Source organism: Podarcis liolepis (genome assembly GCF_965112155.1).
Source record: "Podarcis liolepis genome assembly, chromosome: Z".
Classification (NCBI taxonomy): Eukaryota; Metazoa; Chordata; class Lepidosauria; order Squamata; family Lacertidae; genus Podarcis; species Podarcis liolepis.
This window is the reverse complement of record NC_139570.1, coordinates 33,477,004-33,494,718: the sequence shown is the minus strand read 5'-3', so window position 1 is coordinate 33,494,718 and position 17,715 is coordinate 33,477,004. Positions and strand designations below refer to the sequence as shown.

Here is a 17,715-nt window from a genome sequence, read left to right as displayed (position 1 = left end):
CTTGCCTTTTCTGTAAACTGAAAAGCCCCAAATACTTCAGCCTTTCCTCATAGGAGAGCCATTTTGCTTGCCATTCCCTGAACCTTTCCCAATTCTACTACAATATCTCTGGCCCTGCCTGACGCTGTCATGCGTCCCCTAGGAAGTTACCCACAAGGGATCACGGACACCCCCTTTACAAGCAGCTTCAGGCTGGTGAGTGAGCGCGTTGCCTTAACTTCAGCTTTGGATTTGGACTCCAAGGCTTCCTGGTTCCTTCTGAGGCTGTGATGTGCAGAGCAGGTGGCGGCGGCTGCTCCTCTCTTTTAATATTTAGCCCCCCCTTTCTGTTGCTGTTGCTCCTGGACTGCCAGGCTGTTCTGGGCTCAGCCTGTGGAGATTGCCTGTCATCCCTTAGGCCATTCTGACAAGGACTTGGCGGGGGCCCGAGCCAAGGGAGGTGGCTGATGCTTGGATGAATTTAACTTTGTGGATGTCTTTCCTCTTAAAGGCAACAGTAGGGAATTTCTTAGACAGGTGTTTGTCCTTTGGTGTGTGTGTATATATACAGTGGTACCTCGGGTTACAGACGCTTCAGGTTACAGACTCCGCTAACCCAGAAATAGTGCTTCAGGTTAAGAACTTTGCTTCAGGATGAGAACAGAAATTGTGCTCCAGCGGCGTGGCAGCAGCAGGAGGCCCCATTAGCTAAAGTGGTGCTTCAGGTTAAGAACAGTTTCAGGTTAAGTACGGACCTCCAGAATGAATTAAGTACTTAAACCGAGGTACCACTGTATATAGAAATGTTGAAAGCTTCCTTAAACTGCATCAGACTGTGGGCCCATCTAGGTTCAGTATTGCCTGTGTTGGCAAGTGGTGGCTATCCAGGATTTCAGAGGCCCTTCCTCCGGAATAAATTAAGATTCTAGCCCTCATGGTTCTAAAGTTCAAAACAAAGGCATGGTTTAAATAAGGAGTGGCCTTATGCTGAGTCAGGCCACTGGTCCATCTAGTACAGGGGTCGGCAACCTAAGGCTCATGGGCCACAAGCGGCCCACGGGGGTCGTTTAACTGGCCCCCAAGCCGCCCCCGAACTGAGCCACCCACTTGGCGAGTCCCTAAGCACTGCGCTAAACCAGCGTGGTGAAGGGACTTGCTTCTGCGGCGGCAGAAGATGTGTCTGTGCATGTGCACACGCCAAAAATACATCTGCATAGACGCTGGAAATCGCACACACACGCGATCTATCCCACAGAGGGATCTCCACTGGAGTAAACCTTGCCGACCCCGATTTAGTAGCTCAGTATTTCCTGCATGGACTGACAGCAATGGCTCTCCAGGGGTGCAGACAAGGGACCTTCCCAGCCCAAACTGGGCATGCCAGGGATTGAACCAGGAGCTATCTGCAAACATCTGCTTAAGAAATTAAGTAGAGCCTGGCTGCTGGATCAGGCCAGTGGTCTATCTGGTTCAGCATCCTGCTCTCACAGTGGTCCACCAGGTGCCCCAGCTCGGGGGAAGCCCTCAAGCAGGACTGGCTCCCTCCTTGTCATCCTCCACCAGCAGGTGAATGCTGTTGTTTTTTGGGAGGTTTTAGGAACTGACTTTTTTTTTTAAAGGAAAGGGCTTTTAATAGTTCTGTGCTGTTTCTTTTAGTTGTATTTACCGTATTTTTCGCCCTATAGGACGCACTTTTCCCCCTCCAAAAATGAAGGGGAAATGTGTGTGCATCCTATGAGGCGAATGCAGGCTTTCGCTGAAGCCTGGAGAGCGAGAGGGGTCGGTGCGCACCGACCCCTCTCACTCTCCAGGCTTCAGGAAGCTCTGCGCAACCCTCGGGAGACCGGCTCCGAGGGTTGTGCAGAGCTGCCTGCAGTCCCGGGATCAGCGCAGCTCTGCGCGGCCACCGGGAGCCGGGCGCGAAGTCCCGCCCCGCTCCAGATGGCGGCGCAGAGCTGCCTGCAGTCCCCGGATCAGCGCACTTCTCCCCATCGCCAGCCCCACAAGCTCGGGGGACAGCGGGGAGGCAGAGCGTGCCTTCCCACTGTTCCCTGACCTGGTTCTTCCAGCCCCGCACCTGGGGGGGAAATAATTTTTTTTTCTTTATTTCCCCCCCAAAAAACTAGATGCGTCCTATGGGCCGGAGCGTCCTGTGGGGCGCAAAATATGGTAATAGATCCTTTTAAATATTGTTTTAACTCTGTTACAGTTTAATTATTTTCTAATTATTAACTTTTAGCTTTTTGTATTTCATTTGTGTTGTTTTAATTTGTGAAACTCACCTGGTCTGGAGAAAAGACAGGATATTGATACTATTGATAACAACAACAGTTGTATTCTGATCCACAAACAATGACAAATCCCCCTCATAACTGTTAAAATCAACATCACCCAGCGCCGGGACAAAAGTTAAGATCTACCTGTGAAGAGAGGAGTTTGCATTCTTTTTTCTGTTTTTATTTTTGTTTAGATTAGTTAGGTTATTTTATTGTCATGTATAAGATTATATGAAAAGTCTTAATAAAAATATTACTAAAATAATAATAATAATAATAAATCACCCAGCACGCACAGAAAAATAGGGGGTGATGTTCAGGTAAATTTACTCCAAACATTACTAACTCTTATCAGGACATAGAAAAGAAAGTACTTCTTTGCACAGCGCATGTTTAAACTATGGAACTTGCTCGCATAGGAGGCACCAACTTGGATGGCTTCAAAAGATTAGACAAACTCACAGAGGAGAGGGCTAATGAGGGCTACTAGCCAGGATGCTATGCTCTGCTGCTGCAGTTGGAGACAGCAATGCTTCTGAATATCACTTTCTGGAAGCCACAGGAGGGTTGAGGGTTCTTGCTTGCTATAGTTGCTATAGTTTCTCTGGTTGACCACTGTGAGAACAGGATGCTGAAGTACATGGGCCATTGGTCTGATCCAGCAGGGCACCTTCTTATGTTCTTAACCTAGTCATGCTCAGAGACTCTATTCTCAGTCAAAACCTCCCACACACTTTTTTGGGAAGAAAGGTTGGATCTGGCTTGATCGCTTGCAAAAAGCAGAGTGAAGAAATTCATCTGCTGTCCCTCATCAGATGGTCTTTGGAGCGCTTGAGCACAGAAGAGGAAGGACTTCTTGGCGCCAGGGTGGGAGAGGGGAAGACCCCAGGATGTGTCGTGGTTTTGGGGCCAGCCACTGAAAGAGGAACCTTGGGAGGTTCCCGTTCCTGGGAGCTGAGTTGCCCGTGGCTTGAGGTTTCTTGCTGACACATGCAGAGCATCGCCTTTGCTGTGTACAGCCTGGGTGGACAGGTGATGGGAAAAAAGTGGTTAGGCACTCAGACTCTGAAGCCGTGATGCACAAAGTCCCCAAGTTGAAGCTTCTGAACAGTTTTGGTTTTTCATTCACTGCCAGGCAGTGTTGCCAAATGGTCAAGAGAACTGTGGTCCAACCACACCTGGAGGCCACCAACTTTTCTATCTGTCTTGCTCAAGAAGGGAGGACCCAAACCAATGGATTCAAATTGTGAGGAAGGAGTTTCCAACTAAAACCTTAGAAATAACTTTCTGGAAGTAAGAGCTGCTTGATAATGGTATGGACTCCCTTGGAAGGTGGTGGACTCACCTTCATTGGAGGATTTTAAACAAAGATTGGGTAGCTTTTTTTTCTAGGATCCGTTAGCTGTGATTCCGGCATTGCAAAGGGTTGGATTAGATGACCCTTACAACTCTGGAATTATATGATCCTATACTGGTTGTTGTCAGGATAAAATGGAGAGGGGCAACTCCATGCTTTGAGCTCCTTTGAGGAATGGTGAAATAGAAATGAAGTAAAATAATAATAACAATTAAACAGAAAAGGTCTATGTGAATGCTAGCTGAATCTTTTTCTTCCACGCTGAGATAAATAACATACTTGTGACTTTAGCAAGGCTAACCCCTACTCCTTGCTCTTCCTCTGAGCTGGTGATCACCAGGCAGTTTGCAAAGAAGCAACTGGGTTTCCCTTCCCCCATGGAAAGAAAAAGAAACACGCCCACATATTCCTTGCCAAAATAAAGAGAGGAAACAAGGCAGCCAACTTGCAACAGGAAATTTTTTTTGCACCAGGCGGCTTCAGTCCTCAGGCGGAGACAGGACTGGGTGGAGAGAGAAACAGAAAGTGCTGATCTCAGAAGTTTAGAAAGGGGGGAAGCCCAGTTTGGCTGGGATGGCTTCCAGAAAAGCCACACATCTTCTTTTGGGGCACCACTGCAGGATCTCAACGTGTGACTCTGCAGTGGGGGCAGATAGATATTTGATATACGTGCATGCCGAATTCGGCAGAGATTTTATTGGCTTCGTGATAAAGGCGAACCTATGCAATCCACACTTCCCTAAACAAAACCTAAGAATGTAAGAAGAGTCCTGTTGGATGAGCCCAAAGGGAGCCCATCTAGTCCAGCATCCTGTTCTCACAGTGGCCAACCAGATGCCCCATATGGGAAACCCACAAGCAGGACCTGAGAACAAAGAGCCCTTCCCCCCTTCTGGGGTTTCCAGCAACTGGAGACTCTCCTGCTGCTGCTGTGGCTGTTGAAGGGGGCTGTCATCTTCCCCCACCCAAAGACTCCTCCTGTTGCTGCTGTGGTTGTTGGGGGGCTGCTGTCTCCCCCACTTGGAGGACTGCTGCTGCTGTGGCTGCTACAGAAGCAAAGAGGACTGCAGAGAGTACTGCAGGGGCCAGGACCCTGGGCAGGCAGGAGAAGTGGGAACAGCTGCTGCCCCAGCTGGGTGTGGTCCAACTGCTGGGGCAGCATTATAAAGTCTGCCTGCCCTGAATTCCATCTACCTGCCCCTGCAATGCCAGGTCAATGGTTCACAAGACCACTGCCATCCATGACTTGATCGTGGATGGAGGACTTTACCTGGCATGTGTAACAGAGACTTGGTTGGATGAAGCAGATGGGCCTGTCCTAGCTGCTGCTTGTCCACCAGGTTTCTCTTATGCACAGCAACCTAGGTCATGTGGGGGGGAGGAGGGGTTGCAGTGATTTTTAGGAAGTCATTAGCTTGCACCAGGCATCCTATTGGGAAGACCCAGATTTCTAAGTGCATGTTCTGGACGTTGGGCAGTACAGGATTCCTTTTGGTGTACCGACCTCCCAGCTGCACCAAGGATTCCCTGCCCAAGCTGCTTCAGGTCGTGGCGGATGTTCTCCTAGAGACACCTAGTTTGGTTGTCCTAGGGGATTTTAATATCCACGCCGACACGACCTTACAAGGGTCCGCTTGGGACTTCATGGAAAGCATGGCCTCCATGGGGCTGTCCCTGAATAAGTTTGGCCCAACACATAGTCGCGGATATGCTTTAGACTTGGTGTTCACCTCTATGGATGTTGGTGATCCAACACTAAGCAAAAGCGAAACAAAAGAAGTCCCATGGTTCGATCACTTTCTGGTGCAACTGGACTTCTCCACAACCCTTCCCTACCAACTGAGCTATCCCCAGAGGTCGAGAATTAGCAGTCAGTGTAAGCTGCAGTGAGGTAGATCAACTCTCAGTTTGACTCAGGATAATGCAGCTTCTTGCATTCCTGTTTGAATCAGCCCTTTATTCAGAACTAGTTTGGAGTATTGTACGTATTGGAACATTTGGATAGATGTGGTTTCAGATCTGTCTTCGGCATAGAGTACATTCTGAGAGTGACCTAGGGGCTCCAGGTTTCTTAGTCTTTTTAAATGTCAAGGTTGTGCTCTCACAGCTGTTATCCTGGGACTGCAGTTCGAAAGCACATCAAAGTGCAAGTAGATAAATAGGTACCGCTCCAGCGGGAAGGTAAACGGTGTTTCCGTGCGCTGCTCTGGTTTGCCAGAAGCAGCTTAGTCATGCTGGCCACATGATCCAGAAGCTGTATGCTGGCTCCCTCGGCCAATAAAGTGAGATGAGCACTGCAACCCCAGTCGGTCACGACTGGACCTAATGGTCAGGGGTCCCTTTACGTTTACCTTACACATATGGTATGCCTTTGTGCTACACAGTTAGTTGAAGAGCAGTCCGTTGTTTTGAAGTGCATTGCCTACATGTTCCTATGCATAGTTCTCTCGCTTGATGCCTCCTGTTTCCTTTTTTTCTCTTTCAGCTCAATTCTCCAATGAACCCTGTCAGCAGCACAGAAGATATCAAGCCTCCGTTGGGAATCAACGGGGTCCTCAAAGTTCCAGTGCACCCATCATCTGCCATGGCCTCCTTCACCAAGCACATATGTGCCATTTGTGGAGACAGATCTTCAGGTAGCGCCAATGTTTTCAAACACCCTCCAGGGGGAGGCAGGATATGTGGGGCAGCAATGAGTGTTAGCTTGGGAGTTGCTCTATGCTAAGAAAGATCAGAACTAATTTACACCAAATTAGGGATTAATTTGTACTTATTTGTTTCACAAAATTTATACACCGCTTGATTGCAGTATGCAAAAAGATGAAACGATAAAATTGTCCCTAAGTAGAATTGATAATCATTTAAGAAATTTGAAAGGTTGAAATCACAATTATAAATAAATAATTATAAATATATAATATATGAATAACAAACTCAAATGGGATTTTAGCAAGCCCCGAAAAGAGTACTGTGAAAGCCCCTGCCTTCACTCAAGAGGCAAAGGGTTAAAAGTTTAGGTGCTGTCACACACACAAAAATCCATTTCTTACAACGTGGAATAGGTGATCTTGTAGGTAAACTGGCCCAAAATTCTCAAGGGCTTTTTAAACACTAATTGTATCACCTTAGCTTATCTTTCTTCCCCGCCTCTGGATAAATTTGAAACAAGCCAAGCTTCTAGTCTTGCCTTGGTAATGGACTGGGTGAGAGCCAACAAACGGAAGCTCAATCCTGATAAGACAGAGGCACTGCTAGGGGGCGGTTTCCTGGACCGGATGGCTGGGAGGTTGCCTGCTTTCAATGGGGTTACTCCCTTTGAAGGAGCGGGCATGTAGCTTGTGGGTACTGCTGGATCTTTTGCTGTCGCTTGAGGCTCAGGTGGCCTAAGTGGTACAGAATGCCTTCCATCAGCTTCAGCTGGTGGCCCAGCTGTGGCCATATGCTACGTTAACCTCCAGGTTAGACTAATGCAATGTGTTATACATGGGGCTGCCTCTGGAGATGGTTTGGAAACTTCAGCTAGTGCAGAATTCAGTAGCCAGGTTGCTCACCGGGGCAAGATGGCTTGAACATATTATGCCAATCCCGGCTGACTGCAATGGTTGCCAATTAGTTTCTGGGCCCAATTCAAAGTACTGGGTTTGACTTATAAATCCTTAAATGGCTCAATACTCCAAGGACTGCCTCTCCCCATATGAACCAACCCAGACTCTGTAATCACTACTACTTTGTGTGTCTCCTGCATGAGAGATCTGGGGGGTGGCAGCCTGAGAACCGGCCTTTTCTGTGGTGTCTCCCCATTTGTGGGATGCTCCCCCAGGGAGGCTCGCCTTTGTTGCCTATATTTAGGTGCCAGGCAAAAACATTCCTCTTCTCCCAGGCCTTTGGATATTTAAACAATCTATGGCCTTTTAACCTGTGGGGGGGGGGCTATTGTTTTTGCTTGTTGCTATGTTATGTATTTCTGTGTTTTTATACTGTAAAGCATCCTGTGATCCTCGGTTGAAGGGTGGTATATAAATTTAATAGATAAAAATATTCTCTAACCTTCCTGCAATCAATGACATACCTGAATCCTATACCCCTCCTGAGCCTGGAAAAGCCCATAGAGCTAAAAGAGAAAATGGGATAGAGCGGCACTCTTCCAACTTCCTCCTTCAGCTCTATGGGTTTTTAAACTATGCGCACGACCTCACGACCAAGTTAGCCTCATTATCACCGTATTGTTGCTCTTTCTCTGTCCCCGCACCCAGGTAAACATTACGGGGTGTACAGTTGTGAGGGCTGCAAAGGCTTCTTCAAGAGGACAGTGAGGAAGGACCTGACGTACACCTGCCGGGACAATAAGGACTGCTTAATCGACAAGCGGCAGCGGAACCGGTGTCAGTACTGCCGGTACCAAAAGTGTCTTGCGATGGGCATGAAGCGGGAAGGTAAGGCGAGAAGGCGGCTCAAGACTTTGTGAGATCCAAAATTAGGTGGCACGGTTCTGGGCTGAACCGCTTACGGCAATGCTAGAACCCAGAGGAAGCCAAATATCCAGAGATGCGTGACATACGAAAGGAATCACTTCTTCATGCAGCGTATAGTTAAAACTATGGTGTTCGCTCCTACAATACACAGTGAGGACTAGCAAAATTTTGGATGGCTTTAAAAGAGGATTTGATGAATTCATGTTGGATAAGGTGACCAGTGGCCACTAGCCATGGTGGCAATGCTTTACCTCCACAGTTGAAGGCACTAATACTTCTGAATGCCAATGGCTGGAAAACACACTGTGGGGAGAGGGGTTGTTGTAATGCAGAACACTTGGCTTGGTGGGCCAAGTGGAAGGGGTCTTAGGTTCTCATGTGTTTGTAAGTTGGAGTGTGGTTGTCATTAAAAAAACAAAAATGTTATCACATATATTAATCTTCAATGGCTTTAAATGTGGATCTAATTATCCTGGAGGGCTTTAAAAGAGGATTGGACAAATTCATGGAGGGGAATACTATAGCAGGCTACTAGCTGTGATTGTCCATGGTTTGAGGCAGCAGTACTTCTGAATCCCAGTTGCTGGAAGCCACAGAGTGGCAGAAAGCTCTTGTATTTGTGTCCTGCTTGCGGGTGAGTTGCCCATCAGGGCATCTGGTTGGTGACTGTGACGTCTTATGTTCTTAATCCCCCTCCTATGAAATACTATATTAGGAAGAAAGGTTAGAAAAAACTCCGCTGCAGAATGGGGCTGCAACTTGGGAGTTTTTCTGTAACTTACCAGTGTCTCATTTTCTGTTGGCCTAAGCTACCCTGCAAGGTTGTTTCAGTGGTCAAGTGAGCCAAGACCAGTGTTAGGAGAAACTCAGATATATAAGCTAATCACCGCATGGAATCTTAAACCAAGGATATGGTCGCCACAATGGAATGTCTAGACGCCATTTTTCTTGAATAGGGCTTCTCTTCTTTTTCTTCCTACTACTACTACCACTACTACTACTACCACCATTACTAATATTACTACTACTTTCATTTCTGTTATTATTTCTATTTCTATACTGCTTTATATTTTAAAGGAAAAAAATCTCAAAGCAGTTTGCAACACATTAAAACACGGATAAAAGAATCCAGAATAAAACTTACCCAAGCTTCAATGAAAATATTTCAGATCCTTCTCCAACTGACATTTTTGTTTTCCCTGTATTTATATCTGCCTAATTTATATAGCTGCCCCATAGCAGAAGTACCCTAGGAAGCCTGTGTGGTGTATTGGTTAGAGTGTTGGACCAAGACCTGGCAGATCAGGGTTCAAATCCCCACTCAGTTATGAAACTCACTGGGTGACCTGGGGCCAATTACAGCTTCTTAACCTACCTAACATGGCTGTTGTAGGGATTAACTGAGGAGGGAGTGAGCCTTGTACTTTTTAGAGAAAAAAGTGAGCTGTAAATGCAATAAATAAGCACTTGCGCTTTCCCACCTAAGAAAGCTGGAGGGGTCAGCCAGATGGAGACATCAGTCACCAACCCGGCATCCAGAGATCTGCCCGTGGTCTTAATTGGATCCATGCCAGTTGCAAAATGTGCCTGGCACCTGGGGAGTTTCTAACACTGGCCAGGACCATGTCCATTTTAGGCTTGGGATGTGAAGGACAGAGCAGGATAGGGTACACTTGCAGAGCTTTGGTGGGTGATGTGCTCAGCTTCGCTTCACTCTCTCCACCCCCCCCCCGCCACCTTAGCTAAATACAGGCACTCAAATAACTGTTTCTCCACCTTCCTGCACATCCTGTGTTTCTGCCCTGCCTGCAAGAGGCAAGCTCTCCCGAGCATCCTTCTCTGCATTGCCCTAAGCACCAAGCGAAGCTGTCGTGCTTGATCTGTGGAGTTATTCAAGGACTTGCACGTGCAGCTGCTGGAAATGTCAAACTCTTCTCTCAGGAAGGTGATGGACAAAAGAGTGTTTGGAAGGAAGTGTGGAGGGCCCCAGAAAACAAAACAAGAACATATATGATGGGAGGGTGATGTCAGGTCTTAGGTGGCAAGTCAGATGTGCAACAAGGTTGGCTGTAAGCAGAGCGTTGCCTGGGCCAGACTTAAGAGCCTGCCTAACACAGCATCCTTTCCCCTTCAATTGCCAATCAGAATGCAAGAAGCTGCTTTGTATTGAACCCGATCATTGGTTCATCTAGAACAGTGCTGCCTACACTGATTGGCAGTGGCTCTCCTGGATTTCAGGCAGGGAGTCTCTTTTCCATCCCTACCTGGAGATGCTGCTGGGAATTGATTCTGGGACCATCTGCATGCAAAGCAGATGTTCTTATCCACTGAGCCATGATGCTTCCATTCTATGTCTGCAAAGGCTTTATGATCTGGTTTTCAGAGGTTCTATTTAGATCGGGTGGAGAACATCAGGCCTGAGTACCAGACGTGGCCTTGTGGTCCTCTCTTTTCTGGCCCTTGGGACTCTCTCCAAGCCACACACCCTCACTGGCCTTCTGCTGCCCCCTTCTGGGGTGCCTTTGGTGGCTGAAATGTGTCCTTGTGCCAGGAGTATGCCCATTGTTTGCCTGGAAGGAGAAAGATGTACTGTATTTTCTGCTCTATAAGACGCACCTGACCATAAGACACACCTAGTTTTTAGAGGAGGAAAACAAGAAAAAAAATTCTGAATCTGCGCGGCGCCTCTCCAGCAAAGTGGGAGGAGAAACGGAAGGGGCTCTGTTTCTCCTCCTGCTTCGCTGAAGGGGCGCTGCGCAGCTTTCCCTCTCTGCGCAGCGCTTTTCCAGCGAAGCGAAGTCAGAGCAGCAAGAGGGATCACTGCGCAGCGAAAGCAGCGATCCCTCTTGCTCTCCTGGCTTCAGCAATAGCTGCACAGCCTGCATTCGCTCCATAAGATGCACACGCATTTCCCCTTACTTTTTAGGAGGGAAAAAGTGCATCTTATAGAGCGAAAAATACGGTATGTAAAGTGTTGGGGTGGCAAGGGATAGACACTTTTGGCTTTTGCATTGCCATAATGTAGAGTTAACGTCAGAATTGCAGGTGAAAAAGTGAGGAAAAGATGCTTGGTGTTTATAAAATTATGCATGGCATGGAGGAAGCTTTTCTCCCTCTCTCAGTGTCCAAAGAAAGTGAATGTTTGAAGATTCCAGGGAAATAAATGAACGTACTTGGTTAAACTCCGGAACTGCCACAGGAGGCATTGATGGCTACCAACTTGGATGGCTTTAAAAGAGGCTTAGATTAGATGGGGCATTGGCCTGATCCAGTAGGCACTTCTTGTGTTTTCATGTGCCACTGCTAGGAGGGGTTGTCATGTGGAGCAAAAACAGGATTTATGTTTTGCCTTGTTCTTAAGCCCGTGGGGTAAATGCTTAATTCCTCCCCCCCCCACCCCAATAGTGATGCTTCAATCTGTGTGGGAGACATGCTGTTGCTCAGTAAGTATGTTCATAGTGGGGAAGCGGGTGTTTGTGAGTGTAGGGCAGTCTGCTTATGCTCAGAAGCACTGTCTTTATTCAGTTGTTGTTGTTATTTAAGGACGTTGTGTTCTGGAATTCGCTGACAGATAAATGAGTGCAGGCATTCAAGCTTCAAAGATGTTGGTAAACAAGCCTAGGATCATTTGATGAAGGGCAGTACTGTATGTGGATTTCTTAAATAAACAAGTAAATGAAAATGCCACCGCATCCTGAAAATTGTATACCTGCAATTGCAAAATGCATCTACACTTATGATATTCTTAAGGCTGCAGTCATGTATTTACTTAAGAGCAAATCCTATCACATGAAACAGTTGCTTACTTTGCATGAAGCACACACAGGGTTATGACATGAACATTTCGCAGAGAAATGTAGAAATGCATGCAGTCTGGAGCAAAAGAAGCAGAGTGAGATGGTGGGCAGATTCATCCCGATGTGAGAAACCCGGATGGCTTTGCCCCACAGTCCTGAAATCTTCCCATTTCCCTGTTGTTTTTTTTACAGATTGGTTGCACAGAACTAGAATTAGCCTCTTTCCCCTGTTTATCCTGGAATGACTCTCTCTTGGATTTGTGCTCTTGGAAGGAGGCGGTTGCACAATAACCCATCCCTGAGTCTTCTTGCCATTGTTGCTCGCTGGCCTTTAGCAAATGAGTTGGATGCAGGCACAGGGCTGCCCATGGCAGGCAGGCTGGTCTCAGAGGCAGCTGGTCTGGCATCTTGGGTGGAGAGAGGGAGGGAAGAGAAGGGGGCTAAGTGAGCTGACAGCAACCCACGCCAATCTGGTGCCTTCCAGGTGCTCTGGACTGTAACTCCCATCAGCTTCAGCCATCTCAACTGTACGACATGAGGGCCATGGTGAACAATTGTGCGTCCATTGTCCACAGCATTATATGACTCCGCTCGCTCTGGCTAGTGGGTTGTGTAGTCCATAATATCCAGTAGGGTGCCGTGTTGGGGAGAGACCCATTGCTGGGCCAGTAAAATACGGTTTTCTGTTACACACACACACACACACACACACACGTATACGGGGCACTGCTGTGTGAAGTGCTTTCCCTCCTCTGTTCAATCTAGGTGCTTCCTTGCTCGCCTGCCTGCCCACTGCTTATCATGCTGCTACCTTTCGGTGACAATGTGAACTGCAGAGCATGACGACATCCTTCCATTTTTATGTATATAGGGAGATAGATCAATATAGATTTAATGTCTGCATTATTTCATTCCTTCTACCCCTCCACTCATGACATACTCTTGTGCATTTTTCATATATAACACATCCTCTTATATGTTTGCGATGCATGCCGTCTGACTCAGAAGGAAAGCCTTGTGGAGTGGGGATTTTCTCCTTGAAATAAAATATGCACAGAATCTCTAGTTTTAGGGAGGAGGGTCTGGAGCTCAGAGCTCATTACAGGCACATGCTTGGCATATTGCAGGGTCTGCCTGAGATTCCTTATGTGGTGGGGGATTGGGATAATACGATTTTTTAATGATTGTATTTATTTTATTTATTTATATATAACGTGAAACCCCCACTGTTTAACCAAAAAAGGCTCCCAGGGTGACTTGCCAAGCTCAGTTTTAAGCATCCAATTTAAAAAGACATAGCATGCAAAGAAAAATGGAATGGGAGGGAAGAGGAAAAAGCAAGCTGAAGTGCAAACTCTTAAAGCTGCTGTTCTTTAAAGTCACATCTGAAGTCTATGGTGGTTCTGGCTGTCTTTTCAGGCACGTGCACACACACACCAGATCCCTAGAAGCAAGGCAGGTGACAACATGTAGGCTAGGAGGACAACTTGCCACACATTTTGTTTATTTATTGCACCTACATCCCAGTTTTTCCTCCAATGAGCTTAAGGTGACCTACATGGTTCTGCCCCTCCTCATGTAATCCCCACAACAGCCCTGCGAAGTAGGTCAGGCTGAGAGACAGGGACTAGACCAAGACCACTCAATGAACTGATGAGATTAGCAGTGGGGTCTCCCAGGCCCCAGTCAGATGCTCTAACCAGTACACCACACTTTCCTCGTGTACCTTTAATAATGACGACTACCACTGTATTTAAGCATTTCTGTTGATAAAACATACTGAGGCAAAGATTGTCATTAGTGCATGTGGTTGATCTTTTGCAACTGGTTGATCTCAGGATCCCCCAAACCCCACGGAAGTGATGTCCACTTCATTCCAGGAGGTCCTGTCAACTCCTTGAGCTTTTGTAGAAAGGGTGTGTGTCTTGATTCTGCCCAGCAAAGATTCTGGAAGAGGGGGAGAGGGAATGATGCCATAGCAAAGAGGCCTCTGGACCTCAAGCACCATGACCAGGCAGTGTCTACCTACCTTCTCTGAGCTCAATAAGATTATCTGCGGTACATAGCAGCCTTCTCTTTGACACCATTGGAAAATGGCTTGTCTGTTCTAGAAAGCTGTCCATAGGGGCAGAGAATTCAGAGGGAAAATAACAGAGGCTTCTAAACAGCCACACTCCTGGGGTGAGTAAAAACTCATTCTAGGCATTGTATTTTTATGTTGTGAACTGCCCTGTGAATTTCGAATGAAGGGCGGCACACAAATTAAGCAAACAAATAAAATAAACCCTTTGCAAGCCGGATAAACATTGTCAGGCCCTGACCCCTGTTTTTCTGTTCTTTTCTGTTTTTAATGGATCATTTTTGACAGGTGAAGTGCCATGCTCTGTGGATGGCGCTTTCGGAAAAATAATAATAATCCAGAATAATACTTTGAATAGTTATAATGTCAAACAGCAGCAGCAAGAGCAGGATCATTTACTACCGCGATGTTTCATTTCAAAATTTTTACTCTATTACAGGGATGGAGCACCATCCATCCCGGCCCACAAGACTCCCTGGAAGGCAGGAAGAACAAGGTATTATTCCCATTTCAATATTTCTAGACCAGCTGTTAAGCAGCAAAAGAGAATGTTTATATATCTGGAGGTGTAAAAATGAAACAAGCCCAGAGCTAAACCAGTTCTTTCTTCCTGGTTCCGCCAGGCCAGATTCTCTCCCCCCCCCCATGGAACTTTCCCCCTTTCCAGTTTTGGAAGCCTGATTAGCTTCAGATGCATAGAATCATAGAATTGTAGTGTTGGAAGGGACCTCCAGGGTCATCTAGTCCAACCCCCTGCAATGCAGAAATCTCAACTAAAGCATACAGGACAGTTGGCCACCCAGCCGCTGCTTAAAAACTGCTACCACCTCCTGCAGGAGATCGTTCCACTGTCAAACAGCTCTCGCTGCTTAGTCAGAATCTCATTTCTTGTAACTTGAATCCATTGGTTGGGTTCTCCCTTCTGGAGCATTAGAAAACAATCTTTCTCCATCCTCCATATGACAGCCCTTTTAGATATTTGAAGATGGCTATTGTATTACCTCTCGGGTACAATTTTTGTTTTGTTTTGTTTATTTAAAGTAAATGAATTCAGATTAAATGCCTCCCAATTGAACCAAGGAATCCTGACCTACCAGAGGTGGCCCAGAGGGAATCTGGAATTATAGGGTTTAACTGATAAGTACAGAGTATTAGGGTGAGAGGCAGGGTACATGGGAATCCTTTCAAAGAGGAGGTGTCTCCTCTGATTTTGGAGGAAGCGTTATTTAAAACCGACTCTGGGGTTGCGGCGCTCATCTCGCTTTATTGGCTGAGGGAGCCGGCGTACAGCTTCTGGGTCATGTGGCCAGTATGACTAAGCCGCTTCTGGTAACCAGAGCAGTGCACGGAAACGCCGTTTACCTTCCCGCCGGAGCGGTACCTATTTATGTATTTGCACTTTGACGTGCTTTTGAACTGCTAGGTGGGCAGGAACAGGGACCGAGCAAAGGGAGCTCACCCCGTCATGGGGATTCGAACCGCCGACCTTCTGATCGGCAAGTCAAGGGTTATGTACTTGTTCATAATTTTAAAAAAATAAATCTGTAACACTCTTCAGCCAAAAAAATTTAAAAATTAAAAAGTGGCTTACAAATCACTACAGACGAACGAAGCAGACCCCCAGCACCAGGACTGCAATCTGAAAAGATATGGCACAAAAGGAAAACATACGGAGTGGGAGGAGGAAATAAGCAAGCTCTGTCACAAGTCCTTTACCCCTCTTTTCCTGCATTATTTCACTGTGCATTTGCGGCGTTGAAAAGAAATTGCAAAGCAACACGTGCATATTTTTGTCCCATCATGCAAGCATACCCAAAATAACTTTGTAGAGTAACCTTACCGCTTGGTGGTACATCCCTGTCATTTATTATTTTGCTGCTTATGAGTGCCGCCTTAATTAAAGGGCTATGTAGAGATCATATGCATTGCCTGGAGGGTGCTAATGTAGTGCCATCACGGTGCCTTCGAGAAGCTTCGAACTACTTTTGTCCCCAACTATTGGCGGCAATGACAAGTAGCCGCTGATCGCTGTATCCTCCATGAATTTGCCTTTCAGCGCCATCCAGAGCGGATGGCCATCCTTTATGCCATATGGTAGCAGAAGCCATAGTTTATAATTCTGTGCTGCATGAAGAAGGACTTTCCTTTTCTCTGTCTTGAGTCTTCCAACATTCAGCCTCACTGGATGCCTAGGAGTTATGGGAGAGGGAGAATAAAAAAAATCTCTCTAGCCACTTTCTCGACATCAAGGATTCTTTGGACTGCTGTCGCCCTGACTCTTGGAGGTAACGATGGGTGGATACAATGGGTGGTGGTAGTTATAAGATGGAAAGGTGCCTCCGAAGGAAAGCCCTCTGGTGGAAGGGCTCTGGCGATCGGAAATCATGGAAGCATTTTTCTATACGTAGAAGCCAAGCTTTGGTTGGGAAGGAGTGACAGACAGGAGTCAGGAACATCTGGGGGCAGTGCCATTGCAGAGAGAACTTTGAGGGGTGAAAGGCAAGTTTCTTTTGTAACTCTGAAGGGTCAATGCTGTTCCTCCCCACCTCCCCACTTTCCAGGTTTTGCAAGTGGCATTTGAAAAAAAAAGAAGCGGATTGCTTACTTATTTCCTAAAATTTATACTTCTTTGATTGCAGCAGCAGCAGCAGCAACAACAACAACAACAACCCTCAACATGGTTCACAAGAAGAATAAAACAGTCAAAATTATTTTTTTGGGGGGTGGGGGAGAATTGAATAGTTCAAAAAATTAAAACTAGCAGTAGACTAAAACACAGCCAGATATCTGGACGCACCTGTCTAAATCAGAATGTTTTTAGCAGGTGCTGGAAAGAATACAGTGAAGGCACCTGCCTGAGGTCAAGAATCAGGGAGTTCCAAAGTGTATAGGTGCTGCCACACTAAAATATCAAGTTCTTAAAGATGCAGAATGTGTATTCTGCGGTGCCTGTTAGTTCAAGTTCCACCAATTGCATTGTTCCAACCTGGTGTCCTAAGACCTATCTAAAATTTTATTTATTTACTGCATTTATAACCCACCTTTTCCTCCAAGGCGCCCCAGGGTGGTGCACCTGGTTCTTGCCCTTTCCTCAATCCTCACAACAACCCTGTGAGGTAGGAGAGGCAGTAAATGGCCCAAGGTCACCCAGTGAGTATTTTGGCCAAGCGGGGATTTGAACCCTGGTCTCTCCCAGGTCCTAGCCTGACACTGTAACCACTGTACCACTCTGGTTCTCCAGTTTGCATATGGTAGAAAGGAAGAATCATATATTGATAAAATGCATATGGTGTTAAGCAAGCGGGCAAATATTGGCATAATTTCCTTTGAAGGTCTGGGGGCATGGAAGGGACTACCTAGAGTGGGTTTCCCCAGTGTGGTGCCTTCAATATACTGTTGGAACCTCAACCCCATCACCCTTGACATGCTGAGCATGAGGGGAGTCCAACAACATATGAAAGGCATCATGTTGGAGAAAATTTTCCTAGAGCTTAGGCCTCATGGTCTTACCAAGCTGGAGGACTTCCCGAACCCATCTCACTTCTGTCAGCGATTGTGCTGCAATTGGTGCAGAATGCTCCAGTGCAATTGCTAGTAGCAATTGCTGACAGGAGTGAGACCCTGTCAGCATATAACACCTGTTTTCAGAGATCTGCACTGGTTGCCGATTTGCTACTGGGCCAACTTCAAGGTGTTACTTTTAGTAGATGAAGTCCCTGACAACTTGGGATCAGTATAACTGCAAGATCGCAGA

The 17,715-nt window shown here is 46.6% G+C and overlaps 1 protein-coding gene across 9 annotated transcripts in view; it reads left to right on the top strand.

Moving 5' to 3' along the window:
• RXRA (retinoid X receptor alpha) overlaps nucleotides 1–17,715 on the top strand; it is a 124,902-nt gene that overhangs the window by 88,164 nt on the left and 19,023 nt on the right. For 5 of the 9 annotated variants that reach the window (XR_014521387.1, XM_083485205.1, XM_083485203.1 and 2 more), the window contains 3 exons: nucleotides 6,098–6,248; nucleotides 7,866–8,045; nucleotides 14,401–14,457. Coding sequence is in view for 8 of the 9 variants with exons in the window: in XM_083485205.1 (XP_083341331.1) it covers nucleotides 6,098–6,248; nucleotides 7,866–8,045; nucleotides 14,401–14,457 (388 nt within the window). In the remaining variant the exon portion in view is untranslated. The remainder of the gene's footprint in view (nucleotides 1–6,097; nucleotides 6,249–7,865; nucleotides 8,046–14,400; nucleotides 14,458–17,715) is intronic. The other 4 variants (XM_083485207.1, XM_083485206.1, XM_083485204.1 and 1 more) reach the window with 1 other exon arrangement.